Below are 25,013 nucleotides of genomic sequence, written 5' to 3'. Positions count from 1 at the left end.
ACTATATAATTAATAAACTATATAAATAAACTTTGTCAATCTATGTATTAAGTAAAATTATTTTAAATGAATAAAATGGATGGAAACAATCAGATAATGAGTCATCAATAGTCTTCAACTGGATTTCTTAAAACCAAACTGAACTGAAATGTTCTGTTTTTTTCTCAAGTATGTATAGATATTTGTAATTGAAATCTGAAATAAAGTAGGGTAAATACTGAACCATTTCAACAGTGAAAGAATCATTCTGAAGTAAACACTGCCACTTGTACAGAATGGTCTACATTTCCCAGGGTGGGAACTTGTTTGAGGCTGTGTGTTTTGGGTGGCAAAAAGGTGGTTACCTAGCAACAACCTCTCCTCCCAAGTCTATGCTGCTAGAATGGTATTGTTCACGTCAGCGAATTGATTACTTGTTTGCTGAATCTAAAGAGAACAATGTAATAATGTGGTAGGGTATGAATTTCAATCATAAGAAACTCAGGTTTGTCCTCTGTGTTGGACCAGTTTCTCACTCCTCATCTGGTGCTGGTAGAAGCTGTCTAAAGAGATTGGATAATAAATGACATACTATTCATCAAGAGAAAATGACATTTTAATTAATAACATTTATTTCAGTTTGCTTTTAAAGCAAGCAATGAAACAGTTACTATATCCACAATAGCATTAGCTCTGGGCAAGATGTAATTTTATCACAATGTGTCCTTAGAAATGAGACAGCCCAGGGTGAGATAGGGTTCTATAGAAACAGAGTTTAAACAGTCTAGACAGGTTTTAGATGACAGCATCTTGCCACCTGAAGGTAAAATTAATGAGATACTAATTTATATAGAACATACAAATAAGGTACTTATGTTTACAACAAATGAGTTTAACCATATGTTAGCAATAACTTAGCCAGGAAACACGTTTTAGTGAACCTCACACTATATATTTTGTTTACCTATGGTATGCATCGCCAATAAATACCACTGTCTCTTTCATCTAATGAATGTCTATTCCTAGGGACAATCCCACTAGGTGCAAGCATAACTGAGGAAGCAAGTAATCTGAATGAAGTGAAAACATAAGGACACAAAATACAGGTTCTTCCAATAGAAAAAATTAAATACAGTAAATTGGTTTGTGTGTTTTCATAGCATGACAATATAAGGTTTTAAAAAATCTGTTGGAAGAATTTTAAAATGCCAACTATGTGGGAACAAGTAGAAAGGGAAAGAAAAGGACTTTGGTTCATAAAATTTTCCATGATGCAAAAGACTGAAGCTAATTTTTCCCAAGACACAGTCCTGACACTCAGAGCGACTGCTCGCCAATGTGCAGGAACCTGTCACTTGTATAGTAGCTTTCTGAGAGTCACCCAATGCCCCTTCCTCCCCCATTCCAGTATATACTAAATGTCATTTGCTACTAAGCTCCAGAGCAAAGGAATTCTTTGTGGAGCAATAATTGATAGTTGGAGTTACAGCCTGAGTTCTCTCCTTTGGAAAATTTCTTAACATTTTTAAAAGGCACATTCTTCTGATTAAAATTAATCAGAATCTGACACCATATATTGCCCAGTTCCTCAACCCCAGAAATATCATCAGTTTAGAAAAAAAAATGTTTTCCTTTGAAAATAACCAATAATTATCATATCATTCACTTTCAGTTTCAGTCTGATTCTTGTAACTATTTTGCACAATCCTATTAGAAGTCAGGGGTTTTAACCAGAAATGTCATTCCAGGAGCAGTCTCATTATATGCAAAAGTCATAACCGAGAGTGAGTCTGAATACAGAAGGGATTATTCCCATCTGTTCCTAAGTACTTTAACTGGTCAAATGTCAGATATTAAAGGGGAGAGAGCTGACAGACAGATGGAGCAACAGCATCAGCAAAATGTTTAGACTATTTATTAGGAAATAACTGATTATAGTGGGAAAACTGTTCCCTTATTTCAAATGGATCAATGTGCGGTGGATCTTTTCTAACGAAAATATATCAAAGAAAATTTTAGAAAGCAAGAAAACATATTCTTGCATGTCACAGTGTTCATATGATGCAGAGATTTCTCTCTTCTCACTCTTACCCGAAATCATCTCTGTAAATTGCATTATTCTGATAACTCGCAGGCACATTTTTACTGATCTAGATGATCAGGAGATTTTCTATTAAGAACTGACACGAATGAGTTTGGGGGCTCATCTCCATGTGCTTGTGAGCCCCCACAGAATAGCAAAGCTAATCTCCAGTAGTCCAACAGTTAAAATAATTGATGAGTATGTGCTGAATCCTCAGGAGAGACGGGAGGAAGAAAGAAGGAAAGGGAGAGGAGAGGATTGGAGGGCGGAGGGGAGGAGGGCAGGTGCTGATTTCAACCCTGTAGCGTCAGGATTGCGTCAATTCGGGTTTCAGCCACGTCTAGAGTCTCAGAGACGAGCTTCTCAGAAGAGCCAAAACAGGAACAGGGGTGGCAAATCACTGTGCGAGGGCGAGTGGACCACCCCCTCCCCCCTTTGCCTCCTCCCGGTTCCAGGCGCAGGTCCCCTGGGCTCTGCGCTGTTGTTTTCAGCACTCGGGAAAGCCGGCGCTTCAGATCCAGGCAAGTGAATCAAGCCAGGGAGTTTTCCGTTCAGCACCTCGGACAGAACACGCAGCAAAAAATGGCTCCGATCACTACCAGCCGGGAAGAATTTGGTAAGCAAGTTACTCAACTTGTAACTGCGGTTGTTTCTTGAATACTCCGGGGTGGGCTGTGTTGTTGTTGTTGTTATTTTTATTTTTCCATGGGATGTTGGATATAGATCTCCTAGGTAGTTAATCTGAAAAGAAAATGAGAACTGCAAAGGGGCAATCGTGGCTTATCTGTTGTTTCTCCCTTCCTCCCTATCTTTCTCCTCAAAAAAATTGCCTCTGCCAGGGAGATTTTACATCCAAGAAGTTCCTAAATGTTCGGGTAGCTCTGTAAATTGCAGCACGCGCTGAGTAAAGGAAAGGGGGTCTGTTGTTTGCAGTTGGTTTCATTAATTCTGTAGGTGATTTTTATTTGTAAGTAAATCTGTATTTAACTTACCAGGAGAAGCCAATGTTTCTGTGATTACATAAGGGTTTGATCTCGGTATAAAACAACTTATATGTTGAAGGTTTGGAATGTATATTTTATTATAGAGTGTACCATAAGGTTGTTTTTCTCTGCTATGTTTTTCTTGTTCTCTTGAAATATGTTGCTAGTGAAAAACACAGAATCCTATGATGCTAGGGTGTTAGAGTGGTATTTGAAATGAACTAGCTTGGCCTATTGCATTTCACAGGTGAGGTAACCAGAGCCCAGAGAGATGAGGGACGTATTTCAGGTCAAACAGTTAATGAGAAGCTTTTGGAAAGTAGAATTAGGACTCCTATTTTCCAGTTCAATTTCCCTTTTCCTATACCAAATTTTTGGCATCATTGCTCTCCTTCTCTCTTTCAGTAAATAAAAACAGATGTACTTCAAATTAAAAAGTAGTATTTTAGGTCACATTATATTCCAAAGATAAGAGGTAGAGTTTTACTTACTTCACAAGTATTCAAAAAAATCAAGAAATTTTATAGAAGTTTGTGAATAAGGAATGATTTCTATGAGTCCATGATAATTGTTATTTAACTGAGTGAAATGACTGAGGTCTTTGCTCTCAGAAGCTTAAAATCTCATTGGTAGAGAACATACAAGGAGTAGGTGAGTCTTTCCATGATTTAGTGAATATTTTGCCTTGTGACTTACGTATGAAATAGGGACAATCTGTGACATTATATTCAGAAATGAGTTTCCTTTACTCAGGCTTCCATTTGGATGATTGATTTATATTATTATGATGTGTATTCCCAATTTCTGATTTGAAAATAAGAAATTTTCTAATACTGAGGCATTTTCAGAGATTGTGCTGGTAAAAAATATGTTTCAGCTTGGGCCATTGGTCTGTTTAAGAAAAAAAAAAAGAAGGATCATTTTCTATTGCTTTTATTGTTCTCCTAGCATTGGCTAAAGAATTGCCTTAGTTCATGACTTTGGTTTTGCTCCCTGGCCTTGGATTATTAGAGTCCAGGAGTGGATTCTCCCCTGCCACCCCCCCACCCCCTCCACACACAAAGACTTGAATAGAAGAAAAAAACTGAAAAGCTGATACTAAGTTTAGCTGATTATCTTTAGCTCTTGTTTGATTCTTTTTCTGTAGCATTTGCTGCGTTTTCTACTTGGGGAATTCAAAGGTTTATTTTTCATCTCTACATGATTCAGTTTCTTGATATAATTAAACTATAGAATTTTTATTATTGTTTTTAATATTGTTATATATGTCTTCTCTTATTTGTCATTGCTGTTTCTTATATTCTTTGAGTTCAGTTTTGAAATTATGAAGTAGGTAGGCAGAAGATTTGGGGGTGGGGGAGGGGAGTAACAAAAGATTGTTCTTTCAGGGGTTATTCAAACAAGGCTGAATGAACCCTTTTCTAACTGGGACTTTTAACTTTATTATTCACTATTTGGGATAAAAATAGATAAGAATGAAACTAAATGCAGATAATACTACATTAGTTATATTCACTCTGACTATATTAAACATTGACTCAATTGATGCACTGTGTCCAGATATAGCAATACTGCTTTTACTTACACACTGTTACTAATCATTTGTTGGAGAAATATGCTTACATATGGCACATGATAAGCTTCATGCATAATCAATATTACCTAATGTCAGTAATTTAATGTGCCCTCATTCAAGAAAGAATGCCAAATTCAATTTGATTACCATTTGCCATGTGGAAATATGCTAGAAAAAATCAGTTATGGATAAAATTGAACTCTAAATTATCTATTCTCACTCTTTACATGTTAAGGAATGATGATTCATTCATAACCATTGTTTTGTTTTTATCCTACTTAGGTGTAATTAATTTGTTCTTTGGGTAATTCAGTGTTTGAGAAATTATGAATCTGTATCCAAGGAGTTTGTAGTGTTAAAAGTTATATAATATTAATATCCTGTTGTTCATCTTTTTTGTTCTTTTTTTCCTAATATATGTAACATTTCTCTTATCATAATTGGATGGAAATTATTGATAAGTTTGTGACAATAGCAGATAATGTTCCTCCATTTCTTAAAATTATTGGAACCACTGAGCCCTTAGATGTTTGCTTCTTGAATCCGGGATAAATAAAGAACTACTAAGAATAAAAAATCTCCCAGTATTTCAAAAATGTGTATTTAGAGCTCCATAATCAGTAAAAATTGATGCTTCTGGAAAGCCTCAAAATGTCAAGAAAACATAATGAAATTAGTACTGACCTACCATGCTGTAGTTGACTCATGTTATCTGAGAAAACAAAGATAGGTCAGGGTCATTTAGCATCCCCCATCCCGACCTAGGCCTTGTTTCATCTTTTCTTTTTATTTATGAAAAAAAACTGAAATGAAGAAGTTTCTGTCATACGGTATTTTTTTCGGCATGTCACACAGTGGATGTGTTTATTCCTGAAGGTGACATGAAATGTGTACATAACTCATACCCAGAAGAGTTGGAAAGTAATCCAATCTGTGCAGCCTACAGCATTTGCCAGCTCCAGTATGCTTTTCAAATAGGCTCATGTCTCCAACTCTGCTCCTTTAATGTATGTTATTGGTCATTTGATTTTTCAGATGAAATCCCCACAGTGGTGGGGATCTTCAGTGCATTTGGCCTGGTCTTCACAGTCTCTCTGTTTGCATGGATCTGCTGTCAGAGAAAATCATCCAAATCTAACAAGACTCCTCCATATAAGTTTGTGCATGTACTAAAAGGAGTTGATATTTATCCTGAAAACCTAAGTAGCAAGAAGAAGTTTGGAGCAGATGACAAAAATGAAGTAAAGAATAAGCCAGCTGTGCCAAAGAATTCATTACATCTCGACCTTGAGAAGAGAGATCTCAATGGCAATTTTCCCAAAACAAACCTCAAAGCTAGTAGCCCTTCTGATCTGGAGAGTGTGACCCCAAAGCTCTTTTCAGAAGGGGAGAAAGAAGCCGTTTCCCCTGATAGCTTAAAGTCCAGCACTTCCCTTACTTCAGAAGAGAAACAGGAGAAGCTGGGAACCCTCTTCTTCTCCTTAGAGTACAACTTTGAGAAGAAAGCTTTTGTGGTAAATATCAAGGAAGCCCGTGGCTTGCCAGCCATGGATGAGCAGTCGATGACCTCTGACCCGTATATCAAAATGACGATCCTCCCAGAGAAGAAGCATAAAGTGAAAACCAGAGTTCTGAGAAAGACCTTGGACCCAGCTTTTGATGAGACCTTTACATTCTATGGGATCCTCTATACTCAGATCCAAGAGTTGGCCTTGCACTTCACAATCTTGAGTTTCGACAGGTTTTCAAGAGATGATATCATTGGAGAAGTCCTTATTCCTCTTGCAGGAATTGAATTATCTGATGGAAAAATGTTAATGAACAGAGAGATCATCAAGAGAAATGTTAGGGTAATTCATTTTTAGTGCTTAAAGTATTTATAAACATTCTTTTATTCAGCTTCTTTGTATCTAGGGGATTTTCATTAAAATGATAAGTTTTATAAATATCATCTTTACCATGTTTAATTATTATTAATCATAATCAAATGGGGATCAAGGGAATAGAGGAGATGAAAGAAAATTTAACCCACAGCTGAAATGTTTAAAGTATTTTAATTATATCAAATAAATAGGCATCCTTTGTGGATATTTAAAGAATACTTATATAAATATTTTTGTTAATTTCTATCTTAAGTATTTTGACTGCCACTTAAACTAAAATGCAGGCAAATATTTCTTATAAGCAAGTTAACAAAGATGTTTCATAATTGAATTTGAAATTGAAATTGAAATATAAAATTAAATCAATTTGTCCTGAGGATTTGGAAGTTATATTGACTTTTCATGGAATTGCTTTTCAAGGAGGAGACATCACATCATATTGAATTATAAATGTCCATGACTATGTTGTATGACAAGAAGTGAGTTACTCTGCCTTTGTAGGTATACTGCTTTGGTAGTTCTGAGACTATTATAAGATATCAAATTAATACTATTTCCCCTTTAAATATAGAACTTAATTGATTTAGACTATAATATTTTAGAAAGATTCTATAGAATACTGTAAAGCTCACCTTTATTTCTTTGTTGAAATTAATGAAAAGTCAGAGTTCAGAAACGCTAAGTAGCTTGTTTGAGACACTCAGATGTTTAGCAGCATAGTAGGAATAAATATCTATTCCTACTTGGACTGTTTATTCATATAATAACCCCATGTGCATATAGACTGAAGAGTTAGGAGCTCTGGCCAGCCATCATTCTTAGTTATAATCCAGCTCTGAGTTTTCATTTTGTTTCATCAGTTAAAACTTGTACTTTGAGTTCTTGGTCATCTTAGCTAATGTCTTTAAAGTGCAAATAAAATCTAAGTAGTGTACAAAGAAGGATCTTATGATACTCTTCAAAAACAAAGTATTAAAAATTGAGTCAATTCCCTCCAAAACTTAATTCATTCCTTGGATTAAATGAGGACTTTGAGTGGGGGCTGAGGATAGAGAATTTTAATTCCATCAGCCCTGTGGGTCAGGAGAGTGGTGGCAGTCAGAATAAATTTCAGTTAGTCTGAATTCAAATTCCAGTAATGTTAGTGTTTTTTAAAAAATTGAAATCAAATCAAACTTAACATGAGTCATTTTGCCCTATACAGATCCTTTCAAATGAATAGACAATTTTCATTACTATTAGTAACTTCAAAAAGTAATTATTTAGTTAAAAAGCAAAAGTAAAAAAAAAATCCTCTGTAAAAGCTATACTCTAAATTTAATCTTTAAACATTTCCAGTAATGGGTGTGGCTAACTCATTACAAATTTTAACAACCTGTAGTACCTAAAAACACCACAAGATGGCAGCCACCTGTTTTTAGAAAGTGGTAGCACTGCACAAAAGCTTGCAGTTACTCAGATTTCTTAGCATAGTAAAATAAAAATAAGTAGGAAAATTACATAAAACTAGCAATATTATATTGCTTTAAAATGTTGCTATAAGTACAAATTTCAAACCCAAGAAAATAATGAGAATACTTATACCACATCTCTCTTTGTTTAGAAGTCTTCAGGACGGGGTGAGTTACTGATCTCTCTCTGCTATCAGTCCACTACAAATACTCTCACTGTGGTTGTTTTAAAAGCTCGACACCTGCCTAAATCTGATGTGTCTGGACTTTCAGGTAAGAATGCTTCTGAAAAATTCAGTGTCAGTGAACAGTACATTGGGCAAAATAGCATCTAACGTGAATTTGATTTGCCTTTTACTCATAGTTTCAAGTGATGTGATTGTTTTTCCCTGTTTCTCATTATGGAATAACGATGTGATTCAATGCCATTAGCAAGAAAAATAAAACTACATAATTCTACCAACTAAGCCATTGCTAATACATGATAGATGTCTGATTGAGTGGGTTTGAAGCAGAAAACAGTGATAAATGCAGAGGTAAGAAGCCATTGCCAAAAATATAGCAATTGTTTGGGAGAAGAGTTCTTCATTTTAGTGTTTTTAATGAGCCAACCTACACTTATTCTTCTGGTGTTCTTTTTATTATTTTTCCTTTAATTCCTTATGTATCTTCTTGAAGAATTAGCTCTTAGTTTTTGTGACTATTAAAAAAAATTCCTCATATCACATTGTGAAAAGAACACATGACCTATGGGTTGAAAGGATCTGAGTTCAAATCCTAACCCTTCCATTTTAGCATATAACCTTGGCTATGTTTCATAATCTCTACACAAACTAATAAGTAATGATACTTACCTTGAGAGAGATTGTGAGGACTAGAAAGATATATTTCATTAAATATCACCTAGTTGTATTATTATTTTTAATATTATTATTGCTATTATTTAATAATGGCAGTTGAACACATTGTCTTAAATGTTTAGATTAGGAAGCTCAAATGAACTCATATGCTTCAACCAGAAAGAGGCAAAAAGAATATAATTAAATGTGTGAAAAAGTAGCATGATCCTAAAATCCACATATTAAAGGAAGATCAACTCTGAAAAACAGGAAGCAAGCTCAGCAGGTGATTAAAGAAGCACAAAATTTAAAGCAAAAAGGACATTGCCATTGTGAATTCTAAATGCCTGTTCAACAGAAAAAGCAGAGAGGTAGAGAGGCTTATCCAAAGTCATACAACTCAGAAAGGTTAGATCTTGTCTAATGTTTTTTTCTTCTATCCTATTTTCTGGAATGAGTTACAAGTAATCAGTGTGCCTCTGGAATATTTTGTTTTCTTCTCCTCTATATTATCTCATCTTCCTGCCATTGCACTTCTGTTCTCATCCTCTGGTTTAGAACAGTTTACTCTTCGCATTCACATTCTTATTGTCAATTTGTTGACAATAGAGAAGCCAAGCTATATCCATGTTTTCACTTTGTTCTGACTCATTTTCACTGCAATCTCATTTTATTGGCACGCAGTAACCTCCAAGGGCACCATTATATTGAAATCAACTCTCCAGCTAGGTTCTGCCAGTGTAACGTCTGTTGTTTACCATTGCAGATCCCTACGTGAAAGTGAACCTGTACCATGCCAAAAAGAGAATCTCTAAAAAGAAGACTCATGTGAAGAAATGCACCCCTAATGCAGTGTTCAATGAACTGTTTGTCTTTGATATTCCTTGTGAGGGTCTTGAAGAGATAAGTGTTGAGTTTCTGGTTTTGGATTCTGAAAGGGGATCCAGAAATGAGGTGATAGGGCGGTTGGTCCTGGGAGCAACAGCAGAAGGAACCGGTGGAGAGCACTGGAAAGAGATCTGTGACTATCCCAGGAGACAAATTGCCAAGTGGCATATGCTCTGTGATGGGTAGCATCCTAGACATGATGAGTTGGAACTTAATGATTTTTACTAGGCAAGGAACAATTTCCTTTCTCTTTTTTTCTCTGATACATGATTGCAAGCTTGTGACAACAAGCTACTTTTTTTTTTTTTTGGTTAGAAATGGATTGAATTAGCAAACCCGAAAGTAACTGTCAATGTGTATCATGATCATTTCCCCTGATATTAAAGAAGTTGGGTAGATTTTCATGAGATATTCAATCTCTGCTGCAGGTTACCAAAGTAACCAAGCATTTTATGAATATTACAGTGCAATCCCAAGCTATTGATGTCGTTTAGAAGGTGGTGATCTCATGTCACTAGAAAGAAATGTGATTTTTAGGATTTAGAAATGAAAAGCATGCTTTCTCTTATGAAAATTCATCCATTTTTCTTCAGGTGGGGAAATTACTTTTTCTTTAAATCCAAAGATATTAAAGAAATGTTCTCTGGTTTGTTTTCATCCATTATGTCATGTGAAAATGGTCGTCTTGCATATAAAAGTATATGGTCCTTTCTCTTTAGTTTGTAATTATTTGATACAATTTTATTATACAAGGAGTAACTTGGTTTTCTTTCAAAAGGACAGTGAACAAGCTGAGAAATCATTTTATCAAAGGGCTGAGTTGAGAACACTGTGGCTGAAATATTATTTTTCTCTCTCCTAAGGTTATATGTGAGTCAAATGTTATAAAATATAATCTCACATAAGAACCATGGCCTTGAATTATCCACTGACTATCACAAACATCAGTGTGGTCTAAGCAAGCCCTGTTTACCTTTGTTAAGTTGTGGAATTAGTTAGTGGTAAAGAAATAAACTTCAGTTAGAAATCCAGCTAGAAATGCATCTTCCTGAAAGGAAATATGTATAGTATGCAAGTGTACATTCAAGTCTATCCCTTGTACGCAGAAAGGGCATGGCTAATTAAGTCTTTGTTTAGCATCTTCTTTCCCAGAAAGGACTAAGCTACTATTTGGAAAGAAACAAACAAGATTTAAGTTTTTTCCATTACTGGATAGAAAGCATCACTTAAACCAACAAAGTAATGACTAAACTATAGTTACACAGCGAGCCTAATATAATTTACACATGTTCACACAAAATGTATTTAGGCTGTCAAATTAGCACAACAGAGTATGTTTCACTATCTTTTCTAGGCTAATTTGCCTTGAGCTGTTGTCTGTGGAACAGTTTATAGACTTGTGTCTTGTATGGTTTTCCAGTGCCAGGGCTCTGAAATTCAATAAAAACCTGCTAGAGCAAAGTGGTGCCCTGTGATTACTTGAAAGAATGAACTTGAGATAATGTCACTATATCTGAGTTTTTAGAGAGTATGAGTGAAACTGGGTACAGTTGAATTATTAAATATGCAAGTTAGAAATAAAGTCTACTGAAAAATTTACATTTTGAGTCAGGTTTTGTGTCCGTACTTTAGCAGTTTTTGAGAATGTGTTTGATATCACAGTGTTTGTAAATTCTCTGACAATGCATTTTCAAAACAACTTATACATGCTTTTTATGACTATGCCTAATGTAAAGAAAATGTTTTACATTCCGTATGTACAAAGATTGAAGTCAACCTCTTTTTTGTGCTTTAAGATGACTTTGGGATTAAAAAAAATATTCCCCGATCATTGTCTTTATTACACCAGAAAGTCACCTCACAGCATTTCTATGAAAGCAACATGAAATGAATTCTAGTCAGTGCATGGTTTGGGGAAGTAAAATGGCCTTTTTATGTATGTATATTTGGTTAAATAGGCCATGGAATATAATATATTTTGGAGCTCTAAACAGTTGTGAGAAGTCAACTCTAAGTATCCTTCACAGAAACCAGAAGTTAATGGTTATACCAAGTAAAGTATAGTTGTTGGAGGGAGATTTTTTTAAGTAGAACAACAAAACCAACAACAAATACTTTTAAAATTACAATGAATAATTTGTAAATAGTTTTTAGTTTTTAAAATTTAAAGTGTTTTTGAGTGTGAAAAGTTGAGTATAACTCTTTGTAACTGCTTTTAAGGAAAGAAAGAAGGAAAACTAGAAAGGAATTGAAACAGGCAGGGACATATGTGATCCCATCATCTTCTGAAAATTATACTGTTTTATAATGTATTACAATATCAGTGTGAATATCTTGAATTCTGTTACAAATCCTGCGCTGTATTAAACATGTAAATTAATTGTTTGTCTGATTAGCCAATCCAACCACCCTAAAGGTCTCCATGTTTGAAGAACTGTGTAACTCAGTAACTGACTTGTTCTGATGTTGTAACTCAATAGAAGTGATTTGGAAGGAAGCATGGTGTATGAGATGGTGTCTGTTCTTTCGTGCCAGCTCTGTATGATGTTTGTAAGACCATGTTTGTAAGACATGAATAAATTGCTGCTTTTGCCCAACCCATTTCAACTCAAACTTTCTGCCAATGGACTCTGTAATAAGACTTCTCTTATATCTTTCTAAGCTTTAAGGTTCCTGAATAGATCCCCTGGCATTGAACAGGGATCATCAGTGATTCCGCACCAAGGTGTTTAATGTGTCTTATTTTATTTTGTTTAATCCTTCATAACAATCATCTGGTACAATTATCATTATCCCTATTATACAGAAGCAAAACCTGAGACTCAAGGAGCTTAGGCATTTGGCTCCAGTGCACATGGGTAGTAAATAAAAGATTTTCATGGCTTACCACACTCTTCCCTCTGTGCCACACCACACACTCCTCAAGGAGACTTCATCAACTAGCTCTGCTAGAACCTTAAAGGGGCATATGACCAAATTCATTTACTTTTCCATATTTTATTTCTCTTTTTCAGTATTTTCTATCACCATTCTTTATTTCCTCTTCTTTTTTTCTCTTTCATGATCTTTTTTTTTAATATTTATTTATTTTTTTTTGTGAGAGAAAGAGAACACAGGCACGTGCATATGAGTGGGGGAGGGAATCTTAAGCATGCTTTGTGCTGTCAGTGCAGAGCCTGACATAGGGGTCAACTTCATTAACCATGAAATATGACCTGAGTGGAAACCAAGAGTGAGACACTTAACCCACTAAGCCACCCAGAAATAAAATGCCCCCATCTTATTTCTCATTTTAATCTCTTTCATTACCTATTTTATATTACTGCCTTTTGTTTTCTTTTTCATTTTTCCCATATCCTTGCATTGGATTGATTTGGTTAGAAAAATGGTGTGGGAATGGAAGTCTTATTTCTTGTTAGAAAGGGGGAGAAAAAAACCTCATTGATATCTGCAATGTTCTCATCAAACACCAGCTAAGGTGACTGGGAACTATGAGGTCCACCACTGGAGGATCAGCCATCATTTATAGCATCAGTCTATATCTAGAGGTGTTCTGTGTTAACACACTTGGAAAAATGGCTTTGTAAATGGAATGCAGCTAGAACTGCCATTTTATTTTTCTTGCAAATCATATCAACTGTGTTATGAAGTTGCACAGGTATGTCAAAAGAGTTAGTTGCCCACTATATTTAAGTGTTCAAATATATTTTAGTTGTCAAAAGCAACCAGAGACACTGAGGAGATTTTCCAAGGGAATTAGTCATGAAGGAAATGCTAAGTAAAACCACAATGAGATATGACTGCACATCTATTACAATGTTGAAATTTAAAAGTTTGAATATGTCAAGTGTTAGTGAAGATTTAGAGGAACTAGGTCATTCCTAAACTGCTGGTGGGATGCAAAATGCGGAACTAGTTTGGGAAACAAGTAGTCTCTTAAAAGTTAAACATACATCTACCCTATAACCCAGTCATTACACTTCTGTGTGTTTAGTAAGAGAAATGAAGGAATATATTTACACAAAGATTTGTACATGCATTCCCATAGCAGCTTTATTTGTCATAGACAAAAACTATATTCAACCTAAATGTTCATCAACAAGTGAATGCTTAATGAATTGTGTTATGTCTACACAATGGAAGGCTACTCAACAATGAAAATAAATGAACTACAGATATACGCATTAACATATATGAATCTTAACAATGATTACTTTGACTTAGGCCAGGTAATCTCCCCAAATATATAGAGCATATAATGTAGATTTCATTTATAGGAAATGTTGGAAAATGCAAACTAATCTGTAATGATAAAAAGCACATCAGTATTCACTTGGGATTGAAAGGGGGAGTATGGAGAGGTGTGAGTGAGAGATTAAAAAGGAACAGGAGGAGACTTTTGGGGTGATGGATATGTTCATTTTCTTGCTTGTGATTATGGTTTTGTGGGTATATGCATGTATCAAAATTTATCAAATCCTACACTTTAAATGTGTGTAGTTTATTATACCTAAATAAATCCGTTAAGAAAAAAAAATATGAGGCAAGCAACTTATAACCAACATTTTACAAAAAAGGATAATGTTACTAACATCACTACCAGCAATATGATTTCTGAATATTAGTATTTAACATAGGTTGGGGCAATTAATTTTTCTTAATATGTATCTCCCAGGAATATATAGTTCAATGACTGTTTTGTAAGGTCTTTTGAGATGGTTCCTATGTAAGTGTGCCACCAACTACTTAAAGCAAAGTTTTTATTTGCTTTCATTCCTTTTTTCTTCCATTTTCTTTTTTAAAATTAATTAATCAGTTTTGAGAGAGAGAGCATGAGTGGGTGACGGGCAGAGAGAGAGGGAGAGAGAGAATCCCAAGCCGACTCCACACTGTCAGCTCAGAGTCAGCTAAGCGGCTTTATCTCATGAGCCATGAGATCATGACCTGAGCCAAAATAAAGAGTCAGACACTTAACTGATGGAAACACCCAGATGCCCCTATTTGCTTTTATTTCTATTTTTAATAAATTGATTTTTATTTTTTTAATTTTTTTATTGCGTTTCTTTATGAGAGGCAGAGAGAGACAGAGCATGAGCGGGGGAGGGGGAGAGAGAGGGAGACACAGAATCCGAAGCAGTCTCCAGGCTCTGAGCTGTTGGCCCAGAGCCCGACGCCAGGCTGGAACCCATGAACTGCGAGATCATGACCTGAGCCGAAGTTGGACACTCAACTGACTAAGCCACCCAGGTGCCCCAATAAATTAATTTTTAAATTCAATTTTGTTGTATAGTTCTATGAAATATTTACATATTTGATTTAATATGTAAATATTTACATTTTTCAGGGTGTCTGGGTGGCTCAGTTCGGTTAAGCATCCAGCTCAGGTCATGATCTCACAGTGTGTGAGTTTGGGCCCATGTCCAGCTCTGTGCTGAGAGTGTGGAGCCTGCTTGGGATTCTCTCTCTCTCTCTCTCTCTCTCTCTTCTGTCTCTGTCTTTCTCTCAAAATAAATAAACTTAAAAAAATAAATATTTACATCTTTCTTTCTTTCTTTCTTTCTAGCACATGTGTGAGAGAGACAGAGAAAGAGAGAGTGGGGGAGAAGCAGAGAGAGAGGGACAGAGAGAGAGAATCCCAAGTAGGCTCCACACTGTCAGTGCAGAGCTGGACACAGGCCTGAATCCACAGACTGTGAGATCACAACCTGAGCCAAATCAGAGTCAGACACTTAACTGACTGAGTCACCCAGGCACCCCTATATTTTTCTAAAGATATATTTACAAAGCAAAGTACATTAACAGAAGCCCATCTTCTATGTCTATAGTCAACCATTTCTCTGTTCTCATACATATTAAGTTCTAAAAGTTACAGTTTAATCTTTCTAATTTTTAATATAAACAAATATGTATCTATATTCATATTCCTCTGTTATATGAACAAAAGCATGCTCTACAATATATCATGGAGATTATTCTCTGGCTGCATATAGGGCTAGTCCTTATTCCTTTTTATGGCTGTATATTACTTCTTTACAGTATCAATATTAAATAGCTATTTGGGAACTTGTGTTTATTCTCCCATTATAAGTTAAGGCTTTGTGTGTTTCATTGATCTTTATATATCTAAAGTAGCTAGGTTGCATATAGTAAATTCAATGAATATTTATTTAATTAAAGTTTGAGCCATCATAAGTGTCTGATAAATCAAATTTAATTAATTAGTATATGGGAAAAATTATAAAAACACTATTGTTAAGAAATAATAGTAGAAAAAAGTTACTACAAGATATAAAAACATTTTTTGTCCTTCTGATGTAATTTATTGTATATGGGAAGGAATATTAATATAGTAGGCATCCCAGATTTTTTCAAATTAGTTTTCGGATAAACTATGTTTTATTATTTATTTCTTAGAATTAGATTTACACTCCTAATTTCTAGTATTAAGCTATTATTAAAGTGATTCTGTGTTCCCTGTTAGGACATCATATGAAGTCAAGGAAAGACAATTTATAATCAAGTAGGATATAGATTTGACTTGAAGATTTACTATGGATGAAAAAAAAAAGAAAATTTACTGTCGGTGATTTGAAATCTTACCACTGAGATTGTACAGGACACATGAACATAACTCAATGAAATGCCGAAGCTCATCTAAGCAAAAGATTTTTTTTTAAGTTTGTTGATGGTAGTAGGTAACACAAACATTTATTGGATTGAAATTTAAAACAATACAATGCATTTTCTAATTTATATCCTTTCACTTAATATACAGCACAACTCAAGATATAGATAATATTCCTTTAGTTCTATTGATGATAAAGATAAATCTTAGCATCTCATCTAATTTTGAACCACAGAATGGCAGAAGTGGGATGGAACCTAGGACCTCCTGAATACAAAGTCCTTATTGTGTGTACAAGCATCACACTCACCCGCTTTTAAGCTAGCACAGAATCACATGTTTTGCTTCTCTCCCAATTCCTATGATAATGTGAGATGTATGGCAAACAGTGAAATAGTGGGAAATTATGGTTGCATTAATTCCCTAGGTTTATTCATTCATTCTTCCTTCCTTCTATCTTTCCTTCATTCCTTCATTCCTTCCTGCCTTCTTTCCTTCCTTCCTTAACACAGATCATACAACAAAGACTCCGTCCTTGAGCAAACTTTATTCAACCTTCTAGGAGCCTTCTTCTTGTCTATGCCTCAACTTTAGCCTGCTGAACCAAGATTTAGTAAATGATCGTACTAAGTCATGGGGCACCAGGAGGGCTCAGCTGGTTAAGCGTTGGACTTCGGCTCAGGTCATGATCTCATAGCTCATGAATCTGAGCCCCGTTTCAGGCTCTGTGCTGACACCTCAGAGCCTGGAGCCTGTTTCAGATTCTGTGTCTTCCTCTCTCTCTCCCCCTCACTTGCTTACTTGCTGTCTCTCAAAAATAAATAAACATTAAAAAAAAAAAAAGAATACTACTAAGTCATTTATTGAAAATACCTTCCCCCACTCTTGATATATGATCATGTTCTTCATCACCATATTGGGTATCTAAGTTCTTGGTCTACCTTTAGCAAGAATTCTGTCAAGTCAATTAATGAAGAATCTCTCTATTCTTGATGTCTAATGAAATCCCTCTTAGTAATTTTCCATCCACTGACCCTGTACTCTGCTCATTGATTATAAATCTCCAGTTATCTTTGCTATATTCTGATTGGAGTTCAATATCTCTCCCCAATACATTTTTTTTTTTGAAAGAGAGAGAGAGAGAGAGAGAGACAGACAGAGAGCTTGAGTGGGAGGAGGGGTGGAAGGAGAGAGAATCCCAAGCAGGGTCCCCACTGCAAACACAGAGCCCAACACAGGGCTCAATCCCACAATTGCGAGATCATGATCTGAGCCCAAATCAAGAGTTAGACATTTAACTGACTGAGTCACCCAGGCGCCCCACAATAATCTTTGTAAAGGAATAAAGTCTTCCTTGCTGTGTTTAACAAGCATCAGAATATTTTCTCATTAACAGTGGAAGAAAATGAAGCAATATGTGTTTCCAGTAAAAGTTTTTAAGAATTTCTGTCTACTCTGAACATTCACGTTTGAAAGTTTGATCCAGAGGTGACAACACAATGTCATCCTGAATAGCATTGCTATGCTGTCATGCCTGTTTGGAAAAACATGCTGAGGTGGATTTTGAGGCCAAATCATGTCTTAACAGAAACTTAATGGGCTTAACTATCTATGTACTAGTTTAACTATCTACGTTCATAGTTTAAACAAAACATTTCGGGGGTGCCTGGGCGGTTCAGTTGGTTAAGCATCCAATTTCAGCTCAGGTCATGATCTCACAGCTTGTGAGTTTGAGCCCCACATCAGGCTCTGTGCTGACAGCTCAGGGCCTGAGCTTGCTTCAGATTCTGTCTCCATCTCTCTGTCTCTCTCCCACTCATGCTCTCTCTCTCTCTCAAATATAAATAAACATTAAAAATTTTTTTAAAAAGTATACATTTCTATTCAGTCTCTAGTAAGTAAAATTTCATAGTTCTTGATTTTATGTTGGTAAAATATGAATTGAGTTGCTTTATTACATCAACTTCTCTTTTATATAAAATATCTTCATTATCTCTTTGTCTTAATGGATAAAAAACCATGAGCTCCATATTTAGTTTCCCTTGGTCTGAATCTTGACTTCATTTCTTATTAGCTGTGTGAGGACTGTTTATTATTAAACACTTCTGTGTCTCAATTTCTCCCTGTCTAAAAAAGGGCTGATAATAATTCCATAACAAAATGTCCAGATTGCACAAAAGGATAGTGGTGAAAATGATTAATTCTGTGTGGAAATGGGTTTTCAGAAAATATGCATAGAATTTCTTTGGATCCAAAGAAACAAAAAAGAAAATCTAGTAAATTAAACTGCAAAGTCTCTTAAAAGAGGTATTGATATCTGTTAATAGTTCAACTGTTTCTAGAAGTTTACAGTTCTGTATTACATCATATTGTTATATCCACTTTAATATGTAATCCTTACAATGAATTCATGAAGATGGTAGGAAAGATATCGTTTTCTAACATTTGTGAGTTTGGTGATTTATCAGAAATTAACTTCTGTATTTTACCAATGGAGGCAAATTGGGGGATGGGAAAAAAATCATAGGGCTGGAAGGACAGAAAATTTCAGAGAGGGTTTAGGTTTAAGGCAGGACAGAGAGAGTCAAAACACACAGAAAACAGAAAAAGCATTAGATTTAGAAAAATTCCAAACCATCATGATGATGACATGGGATGAATGATGAGATTACATGGGGTCAAGGGAACAAGGAGATATTACCACCTGCATGAAAAATATTTTAATTTTTAAAAATAAAATTAGAAAAATGCTTTATTTTGGCATAATTGAAGCATCACATTTTTATTTGTTAATCTACTCTATTGTTATATTAACTCAGCTCTGCCTTCATCCATGCATATTACTATATACATACAGAACCCTGGGTGCTTTGTATCAAACATTTTACTAGGAGCAAAAGCAAAATATTCTACTTTCTTACATTTCCAACACTGTAAAAGAAATAATATTAAGGCAAATGTTTCTGAAGTATTTGTAAAGATGAGCATCATTAAATATCATTTGTTTTACATAATAATTTTATTTAAATGATTATAATGGAGACAAACAATTCAACTTAATTATACGGTGATAGTATATAGATTTGCACTCTGAAGAATGTAAAAAAGACTGATGGTGAATTAGTTTGCTAGGGCTGCTATAACAAATAGCACAAATTGAGTGGCTGAAACAATAGCTATTTATTTTCTCACAATTATAAAGACTAGATCCAAGATTAAGGTGTCCATAGGGTTGTTTGTTACAAAGGCCTCTCTTGGCTTGTAGACGGTCTTTTTCCAGTGTCTTCACCTGGCCTTTGTGTTTGCTCTCAGTCCTTCTCTTCTCTTATAAGCAGACCAGGCATATTGAATTAGGGCTCATCCATATGACCTCATTTACCTTAATTACCTCTTTAAAGGGCCTATCTCCAAATGGTTGCATTCTGAGGTACTGGGGGTTAGGAATTTAGCATATGAATTTGGGGTAAAAAGCACAACTCAGCCCATAATAGATGGAGAGAGAGTGAGGGAGAGAGAGAACTATCTCCTCAATATGTTATTTTATATTCACTATGGTACTTCCGGATACCACACTGTTATCAAGACTTTTCTTACTCTATTTGCTCCTCCCTTTGAAGTATACGGGCAACAAGGTCTGTTTAATTATTCCCAAAAGGCAGCCACAAGGACAGTCATGTTTAACCAGAGAGAAAGAGTATAAACATTGTCACCTCCTTCTGTATGTACATTTTGTAGGAATAAACTAGTAAGAAGTATTTCACTATTATTGATACTTATAATACTTTGAGTAAAATAAAAAAGGAAAGGCAGATAGCATGTTGGTTGGCTTTTTTATTACTGAGAGAAAAACTGGTCATTCCATGAACTATAGACAAGACTTTTTGCTTAAAAGTAATAATGAATTTGCTATAAAATATAAAAAATTATTTTCATAATTTTATCATGTTAATTATCATAGAAATGTGTGTATTAAATAAAAATTATGAAGAGGCAGTGTGAAACAGTGCTACAGTGAAATAGGACTGGTGGTTTCAATAGCAATGTTTTAATTTAATCTTTGTTATTAGCATAGGGAATCAATTCCATTTTAATGTTTTAACGTCCTATGATTCTGTATGACCCAAGATAACTTAGTTCTATTGGATATCATTGAATTCCTTAACAACGCTGGTCAATTCAATCCTTCCACATTTTCATGAAGGACAGTCCAGAAAGAAAAAAAAAAAAAAAGACAATAGAGAAATTTCAAGCAACAATGTTGAAACCAAGACTTAGATTTGGTCCATGGGAGCCTTTTATTCTTTCTGTAGTGGTTTCTCCCCAGCTGCTTCTTCATCGCCCTCACGCAGTCATGACAGATGAGATATAAAAGAATCAGATGACTTCAGAGGCTGACTTGAGACCTCAGCTGCTGTGGTGTTCCCTCAGCATCTTCTGATTGACTGAGATCTATTTTTCTCTGCAGGTAAAACAGACTACTTCCCAAGCTGCGTGTACGAAAAGTTAGAAAATAGTGCCTTTCTTTAAATAGCTATCTAGCTGGAAATACTTTGTTGTTGTTTTCCCTGTTCATTCTTTAGAATTCAATGTTACCTCTTCCAGATGCTCGCTGTGGAATATGCTGACATATTACTTGACATTACTTAAGATACGTAAGACGCATGATACGTAAGATGTTAAGAGCTGAGGTGAGTGAACGTGAATTACTCAGGTTATGTGGCAAGAGGTGCTGGGCTCCCATCTGTGAGGGAGAGGTGGCAAATGAAAAGGGAAAGAACGTGCGAAAGAATGGCAGATTCTGAAGGTAAACCCAAGCTCTTCAAAATTGTCTTACAGGTTTGGCCGTGGAGTTGTTATAGATCGTGTCATCCAAAGATAAACCGATTACAAAATTTTTAACAGAACAAAGTTTTGTGTGTTAAATCCTTTTTAATACTGATTCGACTCCACAGAATTGTTTATAAGGGGACATAATTTTTAAAATATACTATATGTATTTGATAGATTTGGAGCAAGGAGTTTTAAACCTAGGAGAAACAAAGCTGAGCACCTTAACTTTTTAGAAAGATTAACAAGCCCACCTCTGGAAGTTTCTGTCTTGACAGACTTCAGGTGGGGTTATGTAATAAGTTTAAATTTTTTTTAAGGTTTATTCATTTTTCAGAGACAAAGCATGAGCATGGGGGGAGGCAGGGAGAGAGGGAGACACAACCGGAAGCAGACTCCAGGCTCTGAGCTGCCAGGACAGAGCTGGAGGCCGTGCTGGAACTCATGAACCGCGAGATCATGACCTGAGTTTGTCTGACCCTTAACCAACTAAGCCACCCAGACGCCCCAGTTATGTATTAAGTTTTAAAAGCAAACATACAAATAAACCTCCAACCAAAACCAAATGGAACCTCAGCAGGCACTTTTTATTCCCAGCAACTCTTAAGCAATACTAATTTATAAAGTAACTTGGTAGACTTGGTACACATCAAATATTCAATAAAAAGTCCTGCAAATAATTTAGGATAGTTATTTTTTAAGCCCATTTTACAGATGAAGGCACTAAGGCTCAGAGGCATTATATAACTTGTCCAAAGTGGAAGAAAGAGGGCTTTGAGCTTAAGTCTTTAATCTTTAAATTTCATAGTCATTCTTCAATACCACGCTATAGAGAATATTTTTAAAAGCATATTCTTTTGAACGGTGAATAATTTCTCAAGAAATTTTCTCAAGAAGATAGATTTTTTTTTCAGTTGGCATTTTCTTCTGTTTTATATAGGAATTCTACCTGGATGTTTAAATTTGGTACCTCAAGTTTAGCACATGCAAAACAGAACTCCCAATGAATCAGCTCCCTGTCAGCTGCAAACCTCTTATGGTTTTCTACTTCTCAGTGAATGGCCTTTCCACTCTTCCTGTTACTCAATCCCAAATCATGCAGCCATTTAAATTTCTTCCCTTCTCTCATACCCACACAACCAGTCTGTAAGCACATCTGTCCATTGAAAACAGCTCACCGTCTCTACCAATACCATGCTACTCCATATGTTAGAAGCACTTTAAACACCTGCTCTCTCACAACCTTTATAAGTCCTGCCCCCTCCCCCTAAATTCCAATGTGTTTTGTTCCTGCATTTCCTCCCAATGTATACTCAGTGTCCTTTCACCAGGGAAATTTTCTGTGAGCTCCATCTCCTGCCCCACCTACACCTTCCCTATTTTTCTCCACAGGTCTCATTTCCTCCTGAGAAAGTATTTACTTGTTAATTTTCTGTCTCCAGCCACCAGAGTGAAGTCCCCATTAGAGCAATGACCCACTTTCTTATTCCCACGTCTTATACATTTGAGCACTTAGTCAACATTTGTTAAATAGATGTATACATGAAAGAAAGGAGGCCCACAGATGTTAAAAGCAAACTTCTTCAAGTTACACTTGATCTTTGTGAGTTTTGCCTTTTCACTCAGAACCCTTTTGTGGCAGTCCTGAAGCCATGGAGTTCAGAGAAGCAGATGTGGGGTGTAGGATTCCCTAATGTTCTTTACGAAATGATTTGTATTTTCTGATATCTAATAGTGGAGGAGAAGAGTCAGTCCCCTTATTGTTTGCTCAATATGCTACTTTATTCCCAATCTCCTTCTAGGATGCCTTTTAAAAATGTAGTTAACAGTTTGACAGTTGGGTATATTCAGAGCCTAAGTCCCTAATTAGTCACCAGTGGGAAGATTGGCAAAGGGACATAAGTAGCTGAAAACACAATTTGGACTCTTCAATTTTTACTTTTATCCGATTTCTTAGGAAATCCCAAATATGAAAAAAAAAAAACATTTCAAAGGAAACTGTATGCAGGACCTTCTCTCCTGAATCTTAAGCACAAAATACTCTCAGAAATTGTGCCTGACCTTTGGAACACGATTGTCATCTGCTTTCAGTTGACAACTCCCACTTGGCTATGAAGGTGAAAAGGCTCGATCTGTCATGGGCATGCTGGAAGCAAAGTGGGATGCAATGAAATCCCACCGAGGGAACAGGAGACTGCCCCTTTTGTTGGGTTGTGATTTGAAATAACTTCCAAGAGATGAAAATGTTACCAATATCATGCTATGTCACATAAGACTTACAAATCAACAGAGGGGGTTTAGGTCTGTGAGCTTAAAGTGGCTGGAGGCAGAGAGTTGCCCTCTCCTGTGCAAGATGCACCATCCTGCAGCATTCTGCCGTCCTGGAATTTCCAGGAGTGGCAACAAACATGCAAGGCTCTCTGACAAAATCTCAAGATTCAATCAGAATCCGAGTGATAAAAACTTAGAACTTGCAGATGTTAGAGATCTAGTTAACCTAGCATCCTCAATTAATAGATAACAAAACTTTGGGGAGGTGCCTGGTAAATAATAGCTTTACCAGTGAGTCCTACAGAGCTGGGTTTGCACACCGGCAAGGCATAGTTGGCTTCCAGTACCTTATGGCTCAGACTATCTGAATATCTTATGCATCACCCTTTGCATTATCACAAAGGAGGAGCATGGCCTGGTGGATAATTTAGCTTCATGTGGAGTCAGAGGTTTGGAAATAAATGCATTACTTACTGAGAATGAGAAGTCGGGTTCCCTGGCCAGATGAAGAGCAGCATAAGGGTGTTTGATTTCCTGTGAAAGTGAGGGTGGGAAATAAGAGCTCTAGAATATACTGCAGAAAGACTAGGAAATGAAATGTCAGCTTTCAGTCACTAGTGTAAAAATTCATTTTGCTTGGCCCAAGTTTCCTCATCTCTAAGATGCTATTATTTTTCTGGCCGTAACCAGTTAGGGATGACAATGAATATCATACTCACAGCCAGAAGCAGTAGTTGTTGAGATTCTCCCTCTAATGCTCCTGGTTCCAGAATTATGGGCTCTTCTCCCATCTCTCCATCCCAGCCCCACATGATTTTCTGTTTGTGAGAGCTCCCAGGAGCATCACTCTTATGCACACAAGTGTGCTATTTATTTTCAACACTGGTCATTTGCTCCGGCTCACCAGACAGGTGCTCTCCTGTGGTTATATTCTGGAAGCATCAGGGACTCCAAGGATTCTTCCCTAAAGTCACAGCAAGCTTCCTCTTGCCACGGCCTCAGCTCTGCCGGCAGTGCTCACACTGCAGACAAAAATGCCTCCTGTTTGAAGCTGCTCCATTGGCCTAGACCACCATTACTGCCAGTGCAAGCAGTGTGGTACTTCCCAGAGCCTGGAGGTCACAATCTAATCCTGTACTTCCATGGACATTCGGAGAATTCCTTGCCTCCTAATTTTGTGTCAAATTAGGTGAGTCCTATAGATTCTCCCTCTCCTGTAGACAAGTTAAGAAAATCCTTTTCAGGGCCTTCCAGTTTTCATTTTGCTAGCTAGCCATGACCATACTTTGTATGTGCACTTGCCCGGGGATAAGGTGGACATTAAACTGGGTGAGTTCATCTTGTGGTACTAATGATCTTCCTACACTGCCCCCCATATCTGACATACTACCTTTGGATTTAATTTATAGGTCTGATTTTTTTCTGTCTTTGGATTCTATGGTATCATGTAAAAAGAACACTAGCAGGGCCCTTTTAATACCCTTACATGTTTTCCAACCATCCCTGAATCCCAGGGTAAACAGAGGCCAGCTTTGTGTTGGGTAGACTCCTAGTGGGTTAGATGATCCCTATTGTTCTCCCAGCACTAAAGCACTGTCCTCAAGTTAA

At 36.2% G+C, this 25,013-nt stretch overlaps 1 protein-coding gene across 3 annotated transcripts; it reads left to right on the top strand.

Moving 5' to 3' along the window:
- The first annotated feature begins 2,325 nt into the window (after positions 1-2,325).
- Positions 2,326-12,279, top strand: SYT4 (synaptotagmin 4). 3 transcript variants are annotated; one of them, XM_027068878.2, is made up of 4 exons: positions 2,326-2,678; positions 5,657-6,465; positions 8,108-8,228; positions 9,561-12,279. In XM_027068878.2, exons 1-4 carry the CDS (start codon positions 2,645-2,647, stop codon positions 9,866-9,868), a joined length of 1,272 nt encoding a protein of 423 aa, XP_026924679.1. In that variant the 5' UTR covers positions 2,326-2,644; the 3' UTR covers positions 9,869-12,279. The 3 variants fall into 3 exon arrangements, with proteins under 3 accessions (XP_026924679.1, XP_014925503.1, XP_014925502.1); XM_015070017.3 differs by having other exon boundaries at positions 5,657-6,471; positions 8,111-8,228; XM_015070016.3 differs by having other exon boundaries at positions 2,330-2,678; positions 5,657-6,471.
- The last annotated feature ends 12,734 nt before the right edge of the window (positions 12,280-25,013 follow it).

This window comes from Acinonyx jubatus, chromosome D3 (genome assembly GCF_027475565.1).
Source record: "Acinonyx jubatus isolate Ajub_Pintada_27869175 chromosome D3, VMU_Ajub_asm_v1.0, whole genome shotgun sequence".
NCBI classification, from domain to species: domain Eukaryota; kingdom Metazoa; phylum Chordata; class Mammalia; order Carnivora; family Felidae; genus Acinonyx; species Acinonyx jubatus.
The sequence above is the reverse complement of the archived record's forward strand: the minus strand, read 5'-3'. Positions and strand labels throughout refer to the sequence as shown.